A 21,716-nucleotide genomic window follows, 5' to 3' on the forward strand; every position below is an offset into this window, starting at 1 on the left:
ACTAAATGTGCTCGTATCAGAGGAAACATTAACAATAACTTCACGTATCACCCTGCGTACGGTGAATGTCAGCATAGTCATTCAAACGCAACCTCAACAATGCAGAAATGTCCCATATCCCTACAAAACTCATTGTGAGCTCTGAATGACTCAGTGAATATTTTTTGTTTGCCTGAGAATGTCCAGACTCACTGGACCCACTTTATCCCAGCAAAGTCTTAAGAAGGACGAGCCATCGGAGCCCAAATCCCTGAGCTACAGCCCTGGGACCAGCACCCGGGCATCGATTTTGTGTCACCAGCCACCGTGACATCTGCCATCAAACACAAGGAAACAGCAGGGGAAACATAACCGAGTTTTACTGTGAGCACATCGGTGCTGCAGACAAGACGCCATAAACTCGGGGCATAACTCCGGAGGATTTTCTGCTCTTCTCAGCCACAGACCATTTATTTGCCAGGGTTTGTATATAGTGCTTACCTAGAGTATAAGCAGTGAAAGAGGTGATAAACTATATACTATATAAGTATATAGTTGTGTTCCTAGATCGTCAAGAAAATCAGGTAAACAAAAAGTGGTGGCGAGCAAAGCTGAGCCCCCCGGCAGGGACTGGCCGCTGGGTTTCATCTGCTGTTCTGAGCAAAGGAGCTGCTCTTCCCACCATCGCAGGGGAGAAGCAAAAAGTAATTAAGCCGTCAGAAGGCACTGCAGGCACGTTAGGACCCCAGGTGCTTGGTTAGGAGGGGATTTCTACGGCATATGTGAAATCCTAGTTAAAATTCTCACGTTTTCTGCACGAAATCCCAGTTCCGCAGCGTTCCTGCGGGTGCGGGAGGAGGGGGACGGAGAGGAGCGAGGAGGCCGAGCTGGATCAGCAAAGCACCGCGCTGTGACTCCAGGCAGCACTTCAGCCGCGTTCTTTGCCAGATCGCATCCAAAAACCCCATGTTCTGGCCCCGATCTCCACATGCAGAGCCCACCCACAAGCCCCTCCGGGCAGAGGACTTGGGGGATGCACCACACCAGTGGTTTTTGGAGTTGTTTTATTCGCCAACACAAGCACACGCTGTCCTTGCAGCCTTCATTCTGATGAAATATTGACTTTAAGCCACCATGTCACGGAGGCACCCCAACAAGCCTATTTTTTTTTTTTCTTTCAAAATCGCAGCCCTGACCTGGTTGCAACTCCTCTGCAAAGGCAACCAACCCCAAGGGATCCCTGCAGAGGGATCTGGATAGACTGGAAAAATGGGCTGATTCCAATGGGATTCAGTTCAACAAGGCCAAGTGCCGGGTCCTGCCCTTTGGCCACAACAACCCCCTGCAGCGCTCCAGGCTGGGCACAGAGTGGCTGCAGAGCAGTCAGGCAGAAAGGGACCTGGGGGGACTAATGGACAGGAAGCTCAACATGAGCCAACAGTGTGCCCAGGTGGCCAAGAAGGCCAATGGTGTCCTGTCCTGTATCCAAACCAGCGTGGTCAGCAGGACAAGGGCAGTGATCCTTCCCCTGTACTCTGCATTGGGGAGGCCACACCTGAGTATTGTGTTCAGTTCTGGGCCCTCAGCTCAGGAAAGAGACTGAAGTGCTGGAGCGGGTCCAGAGAAGAGCAACACGACTGGGGAAGGGACTTGAACACAAGCCCTATAGGGAGAGGCTGAGGGAGCTGGGCTTGTTTAGTCTAGAGAAGAGGAGGCTTAGAGCTGAGCTCAGCACTCTCTAGAACTACCTGAAGGGCAGTTCTAGCCAGGTGGGGATTGGGCTCTTCTCCCAGGCATCAGCAATAGGACAAGGGGCCATGGGCTTCAACTCTGCCAGGGGAAATTGAGGCTGGAGATGAGAAAGCAATTCTGTGCAGAGAGAGTGGTCAGGCATTGGAATGGCTGCCCAGGGAGGTGCTGGACTCACCAGCCCTGGAGGGTTTTAAACTGAGATTGGACATGACACTTAGTGCCATGATCTAGTCAATGGGCTGGAGTTGGACCAAGGGTTGGACTGGATGATCTCTGAGGGCTTTTCCAACCCAGTCCATTCTGTGATTCTGTGACCCAATTTCCACCCCAGTGCCATCAACCTCCCCTACCGCTCAAAAAAAAGTGAGGAACAACACGGTGCGACCCCCAAAACAGCCCAAACAGGTCCCAACAAGGGTTTTTCAACCTGACAAGAGCTCACCTGGAAAATCAGAGATTCATGCAGATACACACGCGAGCACAGGGTGGGTGATGTTTTGCCTCTGGACGATTTTCAGCCGCCGTGTGATTAGCGGCACAAGGTGCCAAGGTGGCTGTAGCTCCTGCAACAGCCCTGGTGCCACCCATCCCATGGGAAAATGCACAGAACACATTCGCATTTCCCTTTGAGGTGTATAAAATCATCTGCTTCGCAAGCTGCAGACGCAATAAATTCATTTCCCAAACTCTCACACTTCCAGGCTTGTCCTAATTACAAGAGTCTCCTGGACTCCAGTGTCAACAATGAGGCAGCGACCTGGAGTTTACTCAGCACAATGTTATTTAACACTGAGCATTTGATGCAATAAAGTGCCATTGTAACCGATCAGACCTCGTAAGATGAAGATATTTAAGAATACTTGCACTCTGAGCATCGCTGCCATTACGGGGTATAAATATACAGAGGCTATTTGAGCTGAAATTATAATAAATATTATACATTGCTCAGCAAGCTGGTGTCTAGAACACAGTGGAAATCCTGCTAATGGGGAAGACATCAGTTTCATTTTTAAGTTTGTTTAAAACAGTTTCAACACTAAACAAGTAAACATTTATAACCAAATAAATAGTTTTCAGTTTAGTCAAGGAGCATTCAGTGGATGTTGGCATAAATATTCAGTTATGGAAATTATTCGATTGAAATAGACTTTACACGCCATAAATAAACATTGTCTGCGGCGAGCGCGCACTCCTAACAAGCGGCGCGGATTGGAGAGCCACTGGTGCCTAATGCTGGGCTTTGAAAATGGTTTATTTAGAAGCACTTGTGCTCAGCACCCAGCCCGCCAAACCCCATCTGCATGGGCTTCCCTGGGTGCTCATCTTGTTGTATTATTAAATGCTCAGAGCAGAAACGCGGCTGGTCCCGCGTCCCTGTGCCTGGGGGGCTCATTCGGGCAGCGGGACGGGGCAGGTTTAGCGGATGGTTTTGCCAAGGGAGCAAATGAAACTGAAAGCCAGGGGCCTTCGATGTGTGAGCATCACTGCGGAACCAGCCTGTTTGGTGTTGGCCACCTGCAGAAATCAGAGGTGAGAAATCTCACGTGTTTTACCAAAATCTGCCGTGCCGGCAGAGCGACACCTGGATGTGCGTGCAGGAGCGATGCAGAACGCACCATCTGAGCACTCAGCGTCTCTTTGAGCCACATTGACACAAAAATACAAGTCACACTTTTCCAAAATACATTTATGAATAAATGCCCTCAAGTTGAGGAGTGTTTATGGTGCCGGTCTGGATGGGGATGCCTCTGGGTGGTGTTATAATGCAGCAGAGGAGCTCAGCATTAAGTTGGAGAGAGCCAGGGATGACATGACCAAGGATAAACAGCACTTTCCTGGTTTAGGTGTGTTTCTAAGCTGTCTCTGCAAAACGACAGCACAGCAGGACCAGAGCATGAGAGCGAAGCCGAGTTAAAAAATGAAAGAAAAAAGAAAAAACAACACACGCACCAGAAGGAAAGGCAAGAACTGGAAATTTGGTCACACCTGCAACGCCACCACGGTCACCCCAGCAGGAGCCGGAGGCTGTGCCCCAATCCTGCCGTCCAGCACCGGTGCAGTAGTGAGGATCCAAACCACAGAGATTTCTCAGAATGTCAGGGGCTGGAAGGGCCCTGGAAAGCTCACCCAGTGCAATCCCCCCATGGAGCAGGAACACCCAGATGAGGTTACACAGGAAGGTGTCCAGGCGGGTTGGAATGTCTGCACAGAAGGAGACTCCACAACCCCCTGGGCAGCCTGGGCCAGGCTCTGCCACCCTCACCAGGAACAAGTTTCTTCTCAAATTTAAGTGGAACCTCCTGTGTTCCAGTTTGAACCCATTGCCCCTTGTCCTGTCACTGGTTGTCACCAGAAGAGCCTGGCTCCATCCTCCTGACACTCCCCCTTTCCATATTGATCCCCAGGAATGAGTCCCCCCTCAGTCTCCTCTTGTCCAGCTCCAGAGCCCCAGCTCCCTCAGCCTTTCCTCACACGGGAGATGCTCCACTCCCTTCAGCATCTTGGTGGCTGCGCTGGACTCTCTCCAGCAGTTCCCTGTCCTGCTGGAACTGAGGGGCCACAGCTGGACACAATATTCCAGGTGTGGTCTCCCCAGGGCAGAGCAGAGGGGCAGGAGAACCTCTCTGACCTACTGACCACCCCCTTCTAACCCACCCCAGGTACCATTGGCTTCCTGGCCACAAGGGCCCAGTGCTGGCTCATGGTCACCCTGCTGTCCCCAGCACCCCCAGGTCCCTTTCCCCTACACTGCTCTCTAATAGGTCATTCCCCAACTTATACTGGAACCTGGGGTTGTTCCTGCCCAGATACAAGATACACTTGCCCTTGTTATATTTAATATAATAAAGCAAGCAAGCACAGCGCATCCACAATATAAACTCCCTGCATGCTATGGCTTACTAAGAAAAAAAACACATATTTCAGGCCACAGCAGCCCAGGCAGCACCGCGCTGCAGGACGGTTTCTTGCTCAAACCCTCAGAACGATGTGGAAACCATGGACAGACTGCGCCACCTGCAGTCCGACACAGACTGCTGCGCTGGGTTTTAAGCACACACCGCTCAGCCCTGCACACCGAAGCCACAAGTGTCCGGGACAGCAGAAACCTCCACCCTTTTGGAGCTGGAAATCTGTGCTCAGCTGCAAAACATCTCCCCAGAGCAGACCCCGGGGTAGGTGGACGGACAGTGGGGGTAAGACCCACCCCAGGTGATTCCCAGACAAAGCCAGGCTGGTATTACAGCAGAACGCCACCAAGTGCCAGCACCTGTGACCTGCAGAGCTGGAGTGGGGTGACCCACTGTCACGTCACAGAGGAACAACCCACAGCATCTTCATGTGGGCAGTAACTGGACCCACAGCTGGACCCATTATGACAGGACAAGGGGTGGTAGTTTTAAACTAGAGGAAGATTCAGGCCAGACTTGAGGAAGAAATTGTTGGCCCTGAGGTTGGTGAGAGCCTGGCCCAGGTTGCCCAGAGAGGTGGTAGATGAACCATCCCTGGAGACATCCCAGGCCAGGCTGGACGGGGCTCTGAGCAACCTGAGCTGGTGAAGATGTCCCTGCTCATGGCAGGGGGGGCACTGGGGGAGCTGGGAAGGTCCTTCAACCCAAACTGTGCTATGACCAGACACCCCTCTCCTGGCTGACCCCCATGCCACCTCACCCATGTCTGGCAGACGTGAGAGCCCAGGATGCTCAGAAAGCTGCCACCTCCCACCCTGGTCCTGCTCAAAGCAACCACAGCCAAACACCCTCTTTCTCCCCAAAACTCCCAGGTCCCTTTCCCTCAGCTTGGGGCTGGAGTAACAAACAGGTTTAAGCTCAGCACACTCTGCTCCAAGCGTCGCCTGCAGCTGGCACGTGTTGGAGCAGCCTCCAAGCTGTCCCAGGTGGAACTTGATCCTTGGAGGAATTCAGGAACGTCTATATTGGGAATATGCACATCCCTGGACACGCTCCTGTCCCAGCACATCTCAGTGCAAAAAGCCTTTTCCCAGTTTCCCCACTGAGGAGCCACCACAGAAGCACCCCAAAAGTCAGTTTAGGCAGACAATAAGCTCCAAACAGACTTTATTCTAGGCAGAACTGCTTAGCAAAGAAACCAAGTAGAAACAGGATTTATCCAAAATTATTCAGCACTCCAGCAACATTTAATAAACTGCAGGTTCAATAGACCAGTTGGGGATATTATTTCCATACAACCACACAGGAGTGATGATGCCCAGCCTGCACGCACTCACAAGACCAGAGGCCTCTCCCACTCCAGGGTACCCAGCAGAAATCATTGTTTGTCCAGAGGACCAAGGGCTCACTCACAGATCTACCCAGGAGAAAATCACTCCCCAGGGAGCAGGGAGGCTCCATCCCAGGGTGTTTCTAAGCTCAGGGGAGGCTCTGATCACAGTCCCACTGCTCCCAGCAGATCAACTCAAGGGGCTTCAGTGGAGGCCCTGTTTTACAGCTCAGTTGGGTCTGTTTGTGGTCATTGAGGATCTGCCTGTCGACCAGGGTCCCATCCCTCCTGCCTCCCCAGCCAGGGGCAGAAACGTGAGGAGTCACCGTGTCCTGGGACGGGGAACAGGGATAATGGGTCTAAAAATGCGCTGAAGAGCCACCAACTGAAAGCTCTGGACCTCATTGAGGGTACAACTGCTCCAGGAGCTGAACCCCATGGCAGAGGAGCTGGACGCAGAAGGGTGAGGAGCCAAACCATAGAATCATACAATGTCCTGAGCTGGAAAGGACCCACAAGGATCATGGAGTCCAACTCCTGTCCCTGCACAGGACACCCCACAGGTCACCCCGTGTGTCTGAGGACATTGTCCAGTCTCTTCTTGAACACTGTCAGATTTGGGGCTGTGACACCTCCCTGGGGAGCCTGTTCAGTGTCCAGCACCTCTGGGGGAAGAACCTTTTCCTCATGTCCAACTGACCCTCCCTGGCACATCTTCTGCCATTCCCTGGGCTCTGTCACTGTCACCAAAGAGATCCTGACCTAGAGGATGAGGACCCACCTCGCTGGGCCCGACCCTCACCCACAGACGCCGCAAGGAGGCAAACAGCCTGAAGACGGTCCCCAGCAGCCTCCTGCTGCGATAAACCAGATTTCAGCATGTCAGAGCCCAGTTCTGGAAGCAGGAGGGTCTCTTCGAGGCACAGGCTCCCCCAGAAACCCTCCTGCCACAGCCGCCCTGAAGGAATTACATGTTTTTCCCACCTCAACACAAACAGCTTCATTTTTCCAGCCTGAGGATGAGTTTAAAAGCCAACGTTTTACCCGAAGCTTTGCAAACTCCTCCTGGAGCTACTGACAATTGTAAATTTTATTTGGTGCATAATCCAGTGCAATTTAATGGTGGGGTTTGTTTGGTTATTTTTTTTTCCAGCAGTCGAAATCTCCTATAAACGTTATTTGAGCAATTAGAGTTTCATGTCTTTGAAAGTTAAAGCATCACGATCCTTTACTGGGCTCCAAACAGACAACATTATTTCCCTACAGGAAAACATGCATTAGTTGTTCACTATTGATGCAAAGTCCTCAAAGACTATTTTGATTTTACCTGTTCTTTAGGGGAATCAGCAGCTCTTTATAAATCATTTTGCTTCCAAATATGCTTGAGCTTCACATGTGTGCACCTTCAGGGTCTGTAACCGTCAACTTTAGGAAGAAACAAAACTCAATTTTCATGGTGAGCTCAGGAAATTCAGGGGTTTGGCATCTAGTCTTCATTGTATATTGGGCAATAAATACCTAGTTAAGGCAGCAAAGCATCACAGTTTGTTCTCCACCACTTTCCCGCTAGAAAGACGGGAGCAATAGAATAGGAAGACGGCAAGAACATCTAAAGCGTTTACCAAATTACAAGGTGACAATTCAGGTATTTTTAATGCGTACAAAGTCACTCAAAACCATCTTTTCACGTTATTTTCAAGTATGAAGCTGCTTTTCAATCGCGATCCCTAGCTATTTGGTACAGAGGAGTTTTTATTGTTATCATTATTCATCACATTGGTAACACACAGTTCACCACCCTGCAACAGCATCCATGGGGCAGAGAAAATGCCCCAAAGCTATTTTATCATCAGAAAGGAGCTTTTTTCCAGGAAAAAAGGACAAATACTCACAAATCCCTACCCGACTGGGATGTCTCTTCACACGTCCGAGTGTCCAAATAATTCCGATAGTGCTGCCATTTGCAAAGCCTTGTCAGTAAAGCTCAAGCAACAGCTTAATCAAGTGCTCCCAGCTGATACAAGAGATTCAGTAATTGGTTAGAAAAGCAATTAGTGTTTCCCAATTTTTCGGAACCACACTAAAGTCAAACAAACACACCCCACAGGACTCACCGCCTTGCGCACACCGGTGGCAACTGGGATTAAAAACACACCCAAAAACAACCACCAGAGGAACTAAATATTATTATTATAATGGATTTAATGCAGCAACCCACTTGTACTCTGAAGTTTTTGGATCAGAACCAGGGATTTAACCATTTCTCACTCAAATAGAGCTGCAAAGCTGACCCTTCCCCAGCCCAGCACCAAACCTGGACCTGCCGAACTCCCCAAGTGACCCCAAATCTGCAGCCGTGGGTGCAACACGGGGCTGCTTTTGGTCACGGGAGCAGCCAAAGGAGCCACTTGCTGTCATCCTGCCAGGCCACAGCACGTCACAGCTGGTCAGCCGTTCATGAATGACCGTCCGCATGGGATTTTGAGAATTTGTGTATTACCAGCATGTAGAAATTCTTGTAGAAATCTGCTCAGTTCAACATCGTTGCCTCAAGGCAAAGGGAAGATGGGAATCCTCTGAGCAAGACAGCCCCACGCAGTTAAACTTTAATTTTTGTATCAGGCTTCAGCTATTAATTGATCATATTTAGTGCTGTTCCTTCCCCATAGCTGTTACAGCTCTGGGCTTAGCCCCCCGGCAATGAAGCTGCAGCTCTCCGGACAAAAATAACGTTTTCACACTTGTTTTGTGTTACTTACCACTTATTTTTCCACATTTCATCAAATCAGGTAATTCCTAAAGCACTGTTGCCAGCTGACCGGCCGCAGCAGCACGCTGGAGCGCAGCAAAGGACACCTGGGATCTCAGGGATCTGCTCCTGCAGCTCGGTGCTGAGCTCAGGCCACAGGATCCACATCTCTGGTTATGTCACCGTGAGAAAAGGCTCCGTAACAGGCAAGTACAACTGCGCTTCAGTGAGCGACTCAACAAGGATCGCAGAATCGCTTTGGTGGGAAAGACATTGAGTCCAACCATAACCCACCCCAGCACTGCCCCGTGTCCTGAGAACCTCATGTCCGTCTGTCCAGCCCTCCAGGGCTGGTGACTCCAGCACTGCCCTGGGCAGCCTGTTCCAATGCCCCACAGCCCTTTGGGGAAGAAATTGTTCCCACATCCAACCTCAACCTCCCCTGGTGCAACTTGAGGCCGTTTCCTCTGCTCCTGGCGCTTGTTCCTGGGGAGCAGAGCCCGACCCCCCTGGCTCCAAGCTCCTTTCAGGCAGTTCAGAGATCAGAAGGTCTCCCCTCAGCTCCTGTTCTCCAGCTGAACCCCCAGGTCCCTCAGCCGCTCCATCACACTTGTGCTCCAGCCCTGTTCCCTTCTCTGATGTGACAATTCTCACCTCAGGAGAAAAGCTTTATCACCCCATCCCCTCCTTACTACCCCATCTTATTTAATAACCAGCGAGATGAAAAGCCTATTAGGGATTCCCAAAGTAGGCACAGAGCACTCAGCTGGAAGGGATCAGCCCACCTGCCACTCCTACATGAACAAAACACTCCCAAGGTCAGGAGTCTCATCCAGGACAGTGTAACTTCCCAAAACCAGCCTGGCCAGCACCCCAACACTTTTAAACCCTGTAGAGACAACTAGAAGACCCAACTGCAAGTATTCGGCACACCTGGTGTTTCTCCTGCCCAACTCTCTTCAGTCCCACTAAACCAGCACCTGTAAGCAGCTGGAAATCTCATAAAACACCAGATTAATACATTTCTACTCACAAAGGAGAAAGTTCACACTACCCAGCACACCACACACAGCTCCAGCCCAGCAAACACCTGTCCAAAGGCTGCCATGGGCTCCAGATGCCCTCACCCTCTCAGATTTTGGGATTAATTGTAGTTTTCCCCACAGCTTCCCATCCCCTGAAGCACTAGACCTCCTAAGGAAGGCTGGAACACAAAGTGTGACACCCACGTAACATCAGAATTTTTACATCAGCAAGAAGAGCAAATGTGCACACATCAGTTGGACAGGGAGACTATTTATTAAGTAGGGCTGTGCCAAGAGGCTGCGGATGAGTCAGGGAGGCTCAGGGAAGCCCCGGGAGCTTCTGGTGAACAGCCTCATCCTCCCAGCGCTCAGTCCAGCTGCAAAAGAGTGAGAAAGGAGAGAAGAGTCAGCAGGAAACAGCACCAGCATCCCTCCCAGAGTCCCGGTGCTGGTGTTTAGAATAGAACCACACAATAGTTTTGGCTGGAAAAGACATTTTGAGTCCAAACACAACCCACCCCTGGCACCACCCCAAGCCCCTAAGAAACTCATTTATATGTTTGCTCAACCCCGTCCAGGGCTGGTGACTCCAGCACTGCCCTGGGCAGCCTGTTCCAATGCCCCACAGCCCTTTGGGGAAGAAATTGTTCCCCACATCCAACCTCAACCTCCCCTGGCGCAACTTGAGGCCGTTTCCTCTGCTCCTGGCGCTTGTTCCTGGGGAGCAGAGCCCGGCCCCCCCTGGCTCCAAGCTCCTTTCAGGCAGTTCAGAGATCAGAAGGTCTCCCCTCAGCTCCTGTTCTCCAGCTGAACCCCCCAGGTCCCTCAGCCGCTCCATCACACTTGTGCTCCAGCCCCTCACCAGCTCCGTTCCCTTCTCTCCACTCGCTCCAGCACCTCAAGGCCGTTCTCGTCCCGAGAGGCCCAAAACTGCCCCCAGGATGGTGGCTCGCCCCCCCAGCGCTCACCTTGATGAAGCCGATGTCCTTGGCGTACTGGCGGAAGCACTGCCGGCACATGTTCAGCCCGTATTTGCGGATGAGGCCGTGGCGGTTGGAGCACACGCGGCTGTGAGGGGGAGAAGAGCGAGGCCGGTCAGGGCGGGAAATGGCGGGGTGGGGGGGTGGGGAGAGACAGAGCGGGGCGGCCCATAGAGCTCGAGGACCACCCGGGCGGCCCCGGGGCCGCGCACTGACCAGGAGCGGGAGCCCTGGCCGAACTTCCTGGGGTGGCTCCAGTAGAGCTGCTGGTGCCCCATGCTGCTCCTCACTCGTTCCGCTCACAGAGGAAAGATGGCGGCCGGCGCCTGCGCTAATCAACGCCGCGGCTCCTCCCGGCCTGCCCCGCGCCGCGCCTGCGCGCAGCGGCCGCGCTCCCCCGCCCTGCGCGGTGACGTCAGCGGGGAGGCGGCACTAGGGGCGGCGGGGCCGCGGGTGTGAGCGCCGGGCGCGGTGGCGCGTGCCTGTAGTCCCAGCTACTCGGGAGGCTGAGCCCGCCGGATCGCTTGAGCCCAGGAGTTCTGGGCTGCCGTGCGCTATGCCGAGCGGGCGTCCGCGCTAAGGCCGGCATCAATATGGTGAGTCCCGGGGAGCCGGGGGACACCAGGTTGACTAAGGAGGGGTGAACCGGCCCAGGTCGGAGACGGAGCAGGTCAAAGCTCCCGTGCCGGTCAGTAGCGGGATCGCGCCTGTGAATAGCCACTGCAGCGTAGCCTGGGCAACACAGAGAGACGCGGGCTCTTTTTGGCGCCCCCCGCTGCTACCGCGCTCGCTTTTTGCCTCCTGAAGTCCCCAAGCCCTCCAGCGCACTACCGCCTCCTGCTGGCGGTTGGTGGAAACGCCGCGCAAACCGCACCGCGGACCCTGCGCGCACCGCCCCTGACGGACCCAGGCGACACGGCCTCCCGACAGCCCCGCGCAAACCGCACCGCGGACCCTGCGCGCACCGCCCCTGACGGACCCAGGCGACACGGCCTCCCGACAGCCCCGCGCAAACCGCACCGCGGACCCTGCGCGCACCGCCCCTGACGGACCCAGGCGCCACCGCCTCATGACAGCCCCGCACAAACCGCACCGCGGACCCTACGCGCACCGCCCCCCGCTGGACCCAGGCGGCACCACCTCATGACAGCCCCGCGCAAACCGCACCGCGGACCCTACGCGCACCGCCCCTGCCGGACCCAGGCGGCACCACCTCATGACAGCCCCGCGCAAACCGCACCGCGGACCCTGCGCGCACCGCCCCTGACGGACCCAGGCGCCACCACGCCCTAACAACCCGTCGCTGAAGGCAACAGGGACCCTGCGCGCACCGCCCCCTGCTGGCGGCCGCTGGCACCTGTGCTGTGTGCGCATGCTCCAAGTCGGGGTTGGGGGGGGGGGAACGGGCGGGAAGTTTTAAAAATTAGAGTGTATTATAAAGTCTAAGCCCTGGACTAAAAGAAATAAACGTGGAAACCCCATACTGTTGTTTGTTTGTTTTTCTCCTAATTCTGGTTAATGCGCTGAAAACCCGTCAATGGTTTTATTCCAATTTCTACTGCATCTACGCTTACAAACTCTTCAGAGATACCGAAATGTCGCTGTCAAATGGAGATTCCCCACCTGCTCTACCTCTACCAACCCACTTTTATGTTATGAATGCTTTATTTTTTTTCTTTCTCCCTTTATTGAATTTCTCCCTCTTATTTTGGTACCAAGTTTTCCATAAGGCCCTGCATTCTCTTGTCAGTTATGGAGTGTGAGCCACTGTCATCGGAGTAGGCGGACGGCGAAGGGTGACTCTGCTGTCTGTATCAAGCAAATAGCAACTGCACGGTCACGATGAACACACGTGGCTTTTCACCCAAAATTTGTTTCTCAACGCCCGTGACCTCTGTTCCTGATGTTGTTATGTGTTCACACACGCCGCCGCCTTCGAGCCTTGCAGCCGAGCGGGGCCGAGTAGGGGCCGAGCGGGGCCGAGTAGGGGCCGAGCGGGGCCGAGTAGGGGCCGAGCGGAGCCGAGTAGGGGCCGAGCGGAGCCGAGTAGGGGCCGAGCGGAGCCGAGTGTTGCCGAGCGGAGCCGAGTAGGGGCCGAGTGTTACCGAGCGGAGCCGAGTGTTGCCGAGAGCGGCCGAGCGCAGCCACCTCCTCCAGGGGGCGGTGGCGCTGTGGGTCGGTCTCTCGGGCTGCCCGCGGCTGCCGGTGCTGCCGGTACCGCCGCCTTCCCTTCCCGCCCTGCGGTCGCTTCCCCGTGGCGGCCCCGCACCCGCGCTCTCCGGCAGCGGAGGCCGGCGGGCGGGATCCTGCCAGCCAGGCGTTGCATCGGGCGCCTGTGCGCGGGGAGCGCGGGAAGCCCCGGGGGCGGTGCCGGGAAGCCCCGGGGCGGTGCCGCCCGGGAGCGGGGCCGCGGTTCGGCGGGGCGGGCGGGCCGGCGATGCGGCTGCAGTGCGAGGTGGAGGTGATCAGCCGGCTCCTGCCCACCTGCGGGCTGCGGGGCCGCGGCCGCGCCACCCGGGCCCTCCTGTCGCTCGGCCGCCCGCCCGGGCGGGCGCGGGGCGGCGGCGTCTACCTCATGGTGTGCACGGCGCGGGACCGGAGCGGCGCTCGGTACAAGGTGGGGGCTCCCCGGGGCGGGGTTGGAGGAGCCGGGTCCCCTCGTCCCGCCGCGGGTGCTGAGCAGCCGCTGTGTCTCGTAGGTGCAGGAGAACATCGAGCGGTTCTTCACGCGGTTCGTGGAGGAGGGCAAGGCCACCGTGCGGCTGCGGGAGCCCGCCGTGGATGTGTGCCTCAGCAAGGTGGGTCCGGGGGACGTGGGGGAGGGGACACCGTGTCCATCGGGTCCCCAGGCTGGCTGCTCGGGGTCTGTCCGGCTAATCCGCGCTCTAAGCCTGCGCTTAAGCCTCGTTTGACCTGGTGGAGCTTTGGCACGGGCGGCAGCGCGAAGGAGCGTGGCTCTGTGTGTCCTCAGCAAAACAGGGAAACCCACTTGTTTTTGTGAGCTTGGCTGAGCTCTGAGTCTCCCTTCAACTCCCATTTTTTCCGTAGTTCTTCATCTTTTATTGAGAAAGCAATGAATTTTTTTTCATCTCTCTGACGCAACATCTTGCTGATTCCAGTGAATTATGGATATAAACTGGAACGCAGGAGGTTCCACTTAAATACGAGAAGAAACTTCTCCATGGTGAGGGTGGCAGAGCCTGGCCCAGGCTGCCCAGGGGGTTGTGGAGTCTCCTTCTCTGCAGACATTCCAACCCGCCTGGACACCTTCCTGTGTAAACAGGTCATTGCTTATGGTCTTTCTAATAAAAAACGAGAAGATATTCATGTCTCAGTGAACAGGCTGCATGCTCACTGTGCATTTCAAAGCTGGAAACACACAGCATGGAGCAGCGGCACAGGCACCATCTCACCTTGGTGCTTAGCTGGTGGCAGGACTTGTATGTAGAACTCGTATGATATTTGGAAGCTGTAAAGTGTTTTTAATAATGCTAAACTCACCAAAAAAAACATCACACATCGGCGTTCAGTTTGTAGATCGCTTTTTTTTCTGTGCCTGTTCAATTAATCTTTTGTAGCCTTGTAGAAGAGGAATTGAGAAACAAGGGCAATTAATCTGTGCTCAGAACAGAGGCTTAATGAAAAGAAAACAAATGTGACCCAGCAAGAAAGAAAAAGCACTTATTGGGGGGGGAGGCAAACGTGCTCTGTATCTTGCTTCTTTTTGGAAGCAACTGTGCTCTGTATCTTGTAAAAAGGAAAACTCACGTGTCTTAGATCCAAAATATCCACATTCTTTACTCTGAGCATCTCTGCAGAAGTATGAGAAGTCACATAGTTTGTCTTGGAACAAAGGCACAACAGCAGACCTGTTGTAAGAGGATCTACAAGTAGTATCGAATTAGAGAGGAAAGCTCTGTGTCTTGGTGCTACAAGATGTAATTTAGACCCTCGATAGGACCTGTGAGGAAACCGTGTGACAGACATTCAGTGTGGGTGGTAATTTAGTTAAAAACTGCAGCTTGTTTTCTGTATGAGATGATAGTCCACAGTGTTGTTAGACTGAAGAGAAAGTCTCAACTGAATCTAATGAAACAGGAATTAAAATAACAACCAGAGTTGATCCTCACTCCCTATTTTTAACATAAGGCTCCAGGAACAAATCCACTAAATTCTTCCAAAGCCAGTAATAATATATATTCCTCTTAAATGCCTCAAATCTGGAAACCCAATTTGAGATTATTGATATTTTTTTTCTGTAGTGCTTCTGCTCGTCTTTGATAATTTCATTACAGAAAGGTTTCTTAACTCAAGGATGGACAAAAGCTTTGTAGAAGAGAAATTCGCAGGTATGAATGTAGCGATTGCGTGCAGCTGCCCACTCTGTGCTCTGCCGGGCGCTGTGACTCGCTGCATTCGGCCACATCAGAAATTAGGTTGAGAAACATCAGTGTGGAGCATCCAGCCCTGCAGCAAAAATAATAAAGTCACTGTGGGCTTTTGTTTTCCTGCAACAAGCCCGTGCCTGCTGCATCGCACACAAGGTCTGAAATGCGTGTGAACCCCGATTGCCTTGTCATCGCTCATTTAGTTCTGAAACACGGAATTTAGAAGGCATTCATGCAGATTAACCTGTTTTCCCAACATTTTTTCTGTGGTTGAGAGTTCAGACTTGGGGCAGAAAATTATGTCCTGAACAGTTCCAACTAATCCTTCGCTGTCTTTTTCTTACATGTGTCTTAGTATTTTTCACAACACGCTCAAGGTTTCTCAACTGTAGGGTTTACAGATACCACATTGCTTTTACTAAGGGATTGTGGAGGAAGGATCCAGAATACAAAGTATTTTCATTTTGAAGTCACGTGAACAGCCCCTCAACTTAGTTTTTTGGCTACAAGAATCGGGTATCATCTCATGCTTTGAGATCAAAGAAATATTGCCTGTAACTCAGTTCTAATGCAGAGTTATGTATTTTACTTGGTCCTCACAGATCTGGAGGACTTTTTCTCCTTGCTCCCAAATTTAATTAGCTATTTATTACCCTCGGAAACATGAGAAATCTGCCTGCAGTTATGGGGCATCACATCACGAGCTGAAAGATGAGCATGGGATGCTTAAGGAGAACGATCATTTCAGGTTCCTGATGCAGTCTAATATGTTTGACCTTTATTGATATGACATCAGCATCCAGAAGTCTCCAAGGTCATTGCTCTGTTTAGAAGAGAAACAGTTGGTCACCCTGGTTTTCATGAAACTTAATTATATCAGTACAACAAAGGTATCACGGCTTTCCTGACCTTTATTTAAAATACAGGTCATCTGATAGTCCATTGATCCGACTCTTTGTCCTTATTGCCATTATATTGTATCCCACCTAACGCAGAATTAGTTGTTTGCGGGACTGCAAGTAATTATCCTCCTGTTTGATGCTGGCACAACCAAAGAGCTGCGTGTGAGCAGCAGCACTCGCTTAACCTGCCTTGAGGCTTTCCACCTACCTTTGTGTTGAATTTAACCTCAGCTTCCAACCTTTTTCTTCCTTGCAACGTTCAGAAACAATTGCCTCGAGTTTCAGATCTCCAGTGTCCCCGTGTGTGTTTTTATAAACTCTCCCTTTATCACATTGCAGGTGATCACAGTGCATCAGGCTCTTCTTTTTCTGTGCTTCACTCTCAGCTGTGAATTCAGCGCTTTGTTCCTTTCCTGAGCAAAGCGATGCAGTTTGTTTGATCTGGATTGTTCAGAGAGCTCCTAACTTCTCATTCACATCGCACGCCGTTTGCTCTTCAGTACTGTAAACAGCACATCAATAAGTTCTTTCCCATTTCATTGCCCCGCTGAGTTCCATCTCCTGATACACATACAAAACACTTCCAAAAGTGTCCGTACCAATGAGCACAAGAGTAATGTACTTCTAATTCCGCGTTTGTGTTTTCCTGTAGGCAAATGCCAGCAATTTAAAGACTTTCCTTTCAGCTGTGAGACTGGCTCACCAGGGGACCGACATTGGAGCCCTCCCGCTCTCAGCTCTGGTACCAGCAAAGACCTCGGAAGTTGAGAAACCCAAGACCAAACTGATCATAACTTCAAGAAGGGACTATCCTCTCACCAAAAACTTTCCGTACTCCCTCGAGCACCTCCAAGCCTCGTACTGCAAACTCGCTCGGATCGACACGCGGGTGCTTTGTTTGAAGAAACTCCGAAAACTCGACCTAAGTCATAATCATATTAAGCAGCTGCCGGCCACTATTGGTGACCTGACCTGTCTTCAGGAGCTGATCTTGCACGACAATCACCTGGAGTCGTTCAGTGGGGCTCTGTGCAGATCCACCCTTCAGGAATCTCTTCAGTTCTTGGACCTCAGTCAAAACAAAATCAAAGCGCTTCCAATTCAGTTTTGCCAGCTGCGACAACTCGTTAATTTAAAGCTCGATGACAATGAGCTGATTAGGTTGCCATTCAAGATTGGCCAGTTAGATCATCTGCGCTTTCTCTCAGCAGCTCGAAACAAACTGCCTTTCCTGCCCAGTGATTTTAGGAAACTCTGTCTGGAGAACTTGGATCTCTTTGGGAATCCTTTTGAACAGCCCAACCCGCTTGTTCCCAGCGTACAACTGAAAATACCATTGACTTTGTTAGAATGTGCTGCAAGAGCCACCATCAATTACAGGTAAGAGCAGCCCCATGGGCACACACTGCACCTGCTCCTTTTCACACCTCTCCAGTCTAAACTTTCCTGACCTGTTTGGTTTTTTCCTGTCGGTGGTAATTGCTCTTCACCTATTAAAAGTCGTAAGGTTAAAGTTGCTTTATATTCCATTTCTAAAATCATACTTTTGTTATACAGGGTAATGGAGGAAATTGGTGACTTGGAAGCGTTTAGGCAAAGCTATAGATTAAAATGGTGTTTGTGCACAAAACGGGCACCGTAACAGAATATTTTTGCCCAGCCGTAGGAAAAGTTAATCAGTTGTCCTACCCTGAACCACTTTGTATTGAGGAGTTTCCAGTAGATTTTGTGGCATGGATCATGTTTTGTGTTGCGCTCTAGCTTGGAAATTGCTTTCAAACGTGGTTGCCCTTTGCCTTTTGCTCCCATTAAAGTGCATTAAACTGCGTGTAATACGCATTAGCTTGTCACTACCTCTTCACATGCGAGATTAGTGTGTTGGCAGAAGGTTTCCTGCTGCCACCCAGCTCCTAGTTAGACACAGATCTGTCTGCCTCTGCTTTAGGCAGGACCTTCCACGAGCTCAGCAATGTCAGAAAATACCACGAGGTGGCTTCTCAGAGGGCGAATATCACGCTGGGGTTGGTGTTACCCACTCCAGGCTTCTCCCTACCTTGGGTTTTCCTTCAGCCCTCAATTTCCTTTGATGTTGGAGTGAGAGCATTCTGTCTTAGGCAGAGAAGCCCAGTTCTGAGGTGATTTTAAGTTGATCATTTAAAATTATCATCAACTTTGCCAGGCTGCTGTTCGTTACCAGTTTTCTCCCCTTTCCCCATGCCTGGGATCCTTCTGGTACCAGTTGCTGCTACTTTTGCGTGGAAAGGGAGCAAGAAGATGGAAAAGAGTCAGAAAGGGGGTGAGAGACGGACTTGAAGTGTTCCTAATTGACGTTTTATGCCCATTCCTGCCTTGGGGGTGGGGAGCGCCCCATAAATCCATGCTAATCGCTCAGAAGTTGGTGCTGAAGGTGTCTGCAGGAATGCGGGACACACCCTGGAAATGAGCTGAGCTCGATGTTTTGCTTCAAATCTGCTCCACTTCTGACCTTGCTGATTTATTGGAGTAATTAAACTCCACGTGCCTTCTTTCCCAACTTTATCTAAATTGCAGTGGTTCTGACATAAACATTAAGGCATGCTTATTTTTCTAGGGAATATAATCCCTCGACACTGTCAGATTTTGGTGCTGAGTTATATTACCACAGTACCTAAGGATACCTGGTGATTAACCCAGCCCCTGGCCCCATGTAGTGGGCTTTAAAAATTGGCATCAGACAGAAGAGGCTTTTTCTGCTCCAGGAGCCTCAGTGAGACAAGGGGCGATGGAAACAGTCCCTGTGCCCACTGGTCTGTGATGATCAGGAGGCAGCATTAGTCAGATTATCTTAAACTGAAAAGAAAACGTTTAAGAAGTGGGCAACAGGCATCCTGTCTGACATCCTGGAGGTGAGAATTAACAAAGAGTGAGAAAGGAGTGATGACGGGCTGTGAAAACCTCGAGAAAGGAACAAAACAGGAGGGAAGACGTGAAAGCAAATGTCTGGAAATCAGTGTTCGTAGTGGCATTCTGGGCAGGTACCGGAGCTGTGATTGTGCTTGTCCTGATGGGGAAAAAAGGATGTCCTGAAATCGAGGTGGTGGAAAAAAAACCCACGGGAATCTCGGCTGTGTGGATGATGGTGTGGAGAAGGAACTGGGAATACGTAGGTGTAGTCAGGATGTGAGTCAGTGAGACCTGTTCCGCGCGGCTGAGCGGCACCGGGCACCGCTGATACCCACCCCGAGCGCTCAGCTCCACAGAGCGCCCCAGGGAAATGATTTATTTGGTGCCCCAAACACAATGCCGCTCCGCTGCAAATTTAAGAAGCAGCAATTCTTGTTCTTGTCACTGAATGTCGTTATTGACATGATGGGAGAACCTTAATTTATTTCCTGCGAGGTAGGAAAAGGCTCACTGCATCTCCTTCCTCTGGATACGGTGTTTTTACACCGCTACCACTTCTTCACATTAGAGAGCAAGCAGTAAATTGTAGACACTGTCAGGCCAGAATGAAATACGGTGATCTTCTGGCTAATGTGAGGGATGAGCAGATACGTGCCCAGTTGTCTCATTTTTCTTAATCTTCTTTTTAATTCTCTAATTCTCTGTCGCTGTCATACAGGCTGACACGATTTGTGTGAACTACCTGGTTCTTGCTGCAGTGTCTTCTGGAGTTCAGGTCCTTGGTACTTAGGGGTCAGTAAAATCACTGCATGTTTTTAGTGACTGTCTTAGAAAGTGGCGTTTAATTCCTAACCAGTCCGATACTTCGAGTGGCAAAATTTCAGGTTTATCTTGCCTGTGATCTCAGAAAAGCTTTTTCTTCCAGCTGGTGCATATGGCACATCACTGTGTTTGAGCGACACCGGTTAATTTTGTAGTGAATTCACACTTGCTCCTCTTGTTCAACAGAATCCCTTATGGTTGCCATCTCCTTCCCTCTCACCTCTGCGAGGATCTGGAGGTGGCTAAAACGTGCCAGTGCGGCAGCGCCTGTCTGAGCAGCTTCATTCAGATCACGGTGACCATGAACCTGCACCACGTCGCGCACACCGTGGTCCTGGTGGATAACATGGGAGGTACAGAAGCGCCCGTCATCTGCTACTTCTGCTCCCTGGACTGCTACTCCCAGTTCCTCGACAGGTACCTGCAGAGTCACGGGTGACTGTTCACGGCCACAAAAGCTCTGCCCGGTCACCGAGGAGCCTGAAACCGTTTTCTGTGTGTTACCCACTCGTGCTGCCAACAGCAAACGTCAGTCTCATGCTGAGGGACACTGTGGCCTCGCTCTGTTCCTCCACCACCCAAATCTCTCTTTGGTTGGAATAAAAAGTGTTGCTTAGCTTGAATGAATCATCCTTAGAATGTATTTTGCTTTCTTTTTTCTATTACCTTGACTTTGTTTAGAATATCATGACAGTTTTCTTTGTTTCGTGGCGTAAGCGGTTTGGAAGGTGAGCGTGCATCAAAGTGCTTTGCCCGCTCCTGCCCGAGGCTCTGAACTCTGCCTGCACCAAACAACCGCGCCGGCTTTATCACCGGCCTGGGCTCTTCTGCCATGTTTACTGTAGAACAACGGGGTCGGCTGCTGGGAGAAGAAATTACACTGTGTGCAATTCAAAACTGCTCGTGTAATTCCAGGTGGTGCTTTTGAAACAGTCGCGCTGTCGCATTCTCACTTCAAGCAGGGACCAGCGCTGCTGGTTTTTTACCAGAGCAAATGTGTTTGGTTTTATCTCTTTGTTATACAAGAAGTGTCTTTTTTTTTTCTAAATATGACCTCAACTTTGTTTCTTAACTCTCACCTTTTAAAGATTCCTGAATTGTTCACTGTGTGTCAAATTATTAAATTTTGAAACCTTTCTATGTACATGTGAATTGTGTTTTCTCTGGAAAATGTGTTTTTCATCCAGTGCATTCTAAGGATTAGCTCCCGGCCTTTTTCCTGGGGAAGGTACCGCAATATCGAGTGTATCCACACCCTCATTTCACGTCTTGTCAGCTGGTCCCTGGCCGGGGTGTGATAGAGTCACTTTGGTTGGAAAAGTGGAACAAAAGTCTCTTGAGAAGTCTTCAGGCATCCCGTGCCCTGTGGTGGCGCGGAGGAACGTGCTGCACGGGTACTTTTGAAGCGGTATTGCCTGCCCAAGGGCGAACTACACATCGTGCATCACTTCGGGTTAGAGAAAAACACACCGCTGTGCCAATTAGATGTAGTTTCAACGGGAAAATGACTTTTGTAGTTCCTGAGTGCAGAACTGATGCAGATTGAGGTTCGGAAGACGGCCAGATGTGACACACGGTGGGAGGAGCAGCCTGACGGGCTTTGGAAGAACAGACTTGGCTCACAGGTTTCGCACAACATTCCGGTACATTTTTTACATTATCAATCTGAAACTCTTTATTAATCTCAGATGTTTGCAGCAGAAGTAAATCCTGACGCACGCCTGCTGAAGGGCCCTTTCCTGCGGCAGAGGAACCTATATTCCCGTCATTAAAACTTTGCGAATGTCAAAATAACCTGACTGTTCTTTTCACACGCTGTTTGTAAAACAGTAACTTTTAAGCAACTACAGGAAGTTTGGGATGAATCATTCCTTAGATGTTGCTCTTCCAACGACAGAGAACTTGCGAAGGAGGAAACCAAGCGTGGCTGTCTGCCTGAGCACGGCTCTGCAGAGCTGACCCGGGGATGCTTCAAATCGTTCCTGCTGCTGTACTGG

General features: G+C 51.3%; 2 protein-coding genes and 1 long non-coding RNA gene across 3 annotated transcripts; 1 reads left to right on the forward strand and 2 right to left on the reverse strand.

The window, feature by feature from the left end:
- Positions 1-9,999: 9,999 nt before the first annotated feature.
- RPS29 (ribosomal protein S29) lies at positions 10,000-11,140 on the reverse strand. The gene is made up of 3 exons (XM_065063035.1): positions 10,941-11,140; positions 10,713-10,812; positions 10,000-10,121 (listed from the first exon to the last, which is right to left on the reverse strand). Exons 1-3 carry the CDS (start codon positions 11,000-11,002, stop codon positions 10,113-10,115), a joined length of 171 nt encoding a protein of 56 aa, XP_064919107.1. The 5' UTR covers positions 11,003-11,140; the 3' UTR covers positions 10,000-10,112.
- A 178-nt stretch (positions 11,141-11,318) lies between these two features.
- On the reverse strand, positions 11,319-13,102 carry LOC135579499 (uncharacterized). The gene is made up of 2 exons (XR_010472667.1): positions 12,011-13,102; positions 11,319-11,864 (listed from the first exon to the last, which is right to left on the reverse strand). It is a non-coding gene; the product is annotated as an uncharacterized LOC135579499 (long non-coding RNA).
- LRR1 (leucine rich repeat protein 1) lies at positions 13,027-20,863 on the forward strand. Its single transcript, XM_065063033.1, has 4 exons — positions 13,027-13,341; positions 13,424-13,522; positions 16,667-17,394; positions 19,906-20,863. The coding sequence occupies exons 1-4, from the start codon at positions 13,162-13,164 to the stop codon at positions 20,156-20,158; spliced, it is 1,260 nt and encodes a 419-aa protein (XP_064919105.1). The 5' UTR covers positions 13,027-13,161; the 3' UTR covers positions 20,159-20,863.
- Positions 20,864-21,716: the final 853 nt, after the last annotated feature.

The sequence above is a fragment of the Columba livia genome, chromosome 5 (assembly GCF_036013475.1).
Source record: "Columba livia isolate bColLiv1 breed racing homer chromosome 5, bColLiv1.pat.W.v2, whole genome shotgun sequence".
In the NCBI taxonomy this organism is placed as follows: Eukaryota; Metazoa; Chordata; class Aves; order Columbiformes; family Columbidae; genus Columba; species Columba livia.

What these genes read in the sequence shown, in the direction of transcription:
- RPS29 (XM_065063035.1), bottom strand. Translation starts at nt 11,002, where the DNA reads ATGGGGCACCAGCAGCTCTACTGGAGCCACCCCAGGAAGTTCGGCCAG. An exon ending in GGCCAGGGCTCCCGCTCCTG is followed by an intron (nt 10,813 to 10,940) that starts GTCAGTGCGCGG and finishes TCCCCCTCACAG; the next exon opens with CCGCGTGTGCTCCAACCGCC.
- LRR1 (XM_065063033.1), top strand. Translation starts at nt 13,162, where the DNA reads ATGCGGCTGCAGTGCGAGGTGGAGGTGATCAGCCGGCTCCTGCCCACC. An exon ending in TGGATGTGTGCCTCAGCAAG is followed by an intron (nt 13,523 to 16,666) that starts GTGGGTCCGGGG and finishes GTTTTCCTGTAG; the next exon opens with GCAAATGCCAGCAATTTAAA. An exon ending in AGAGCCACCATCAATTACAG is followed by an intron (nt 17,395 to 19,905) that starts GTAAGAGCAGCC and finishes CTTGTTCAACAG; the next exon opens with AATCCCTTATGGTTGCCATC.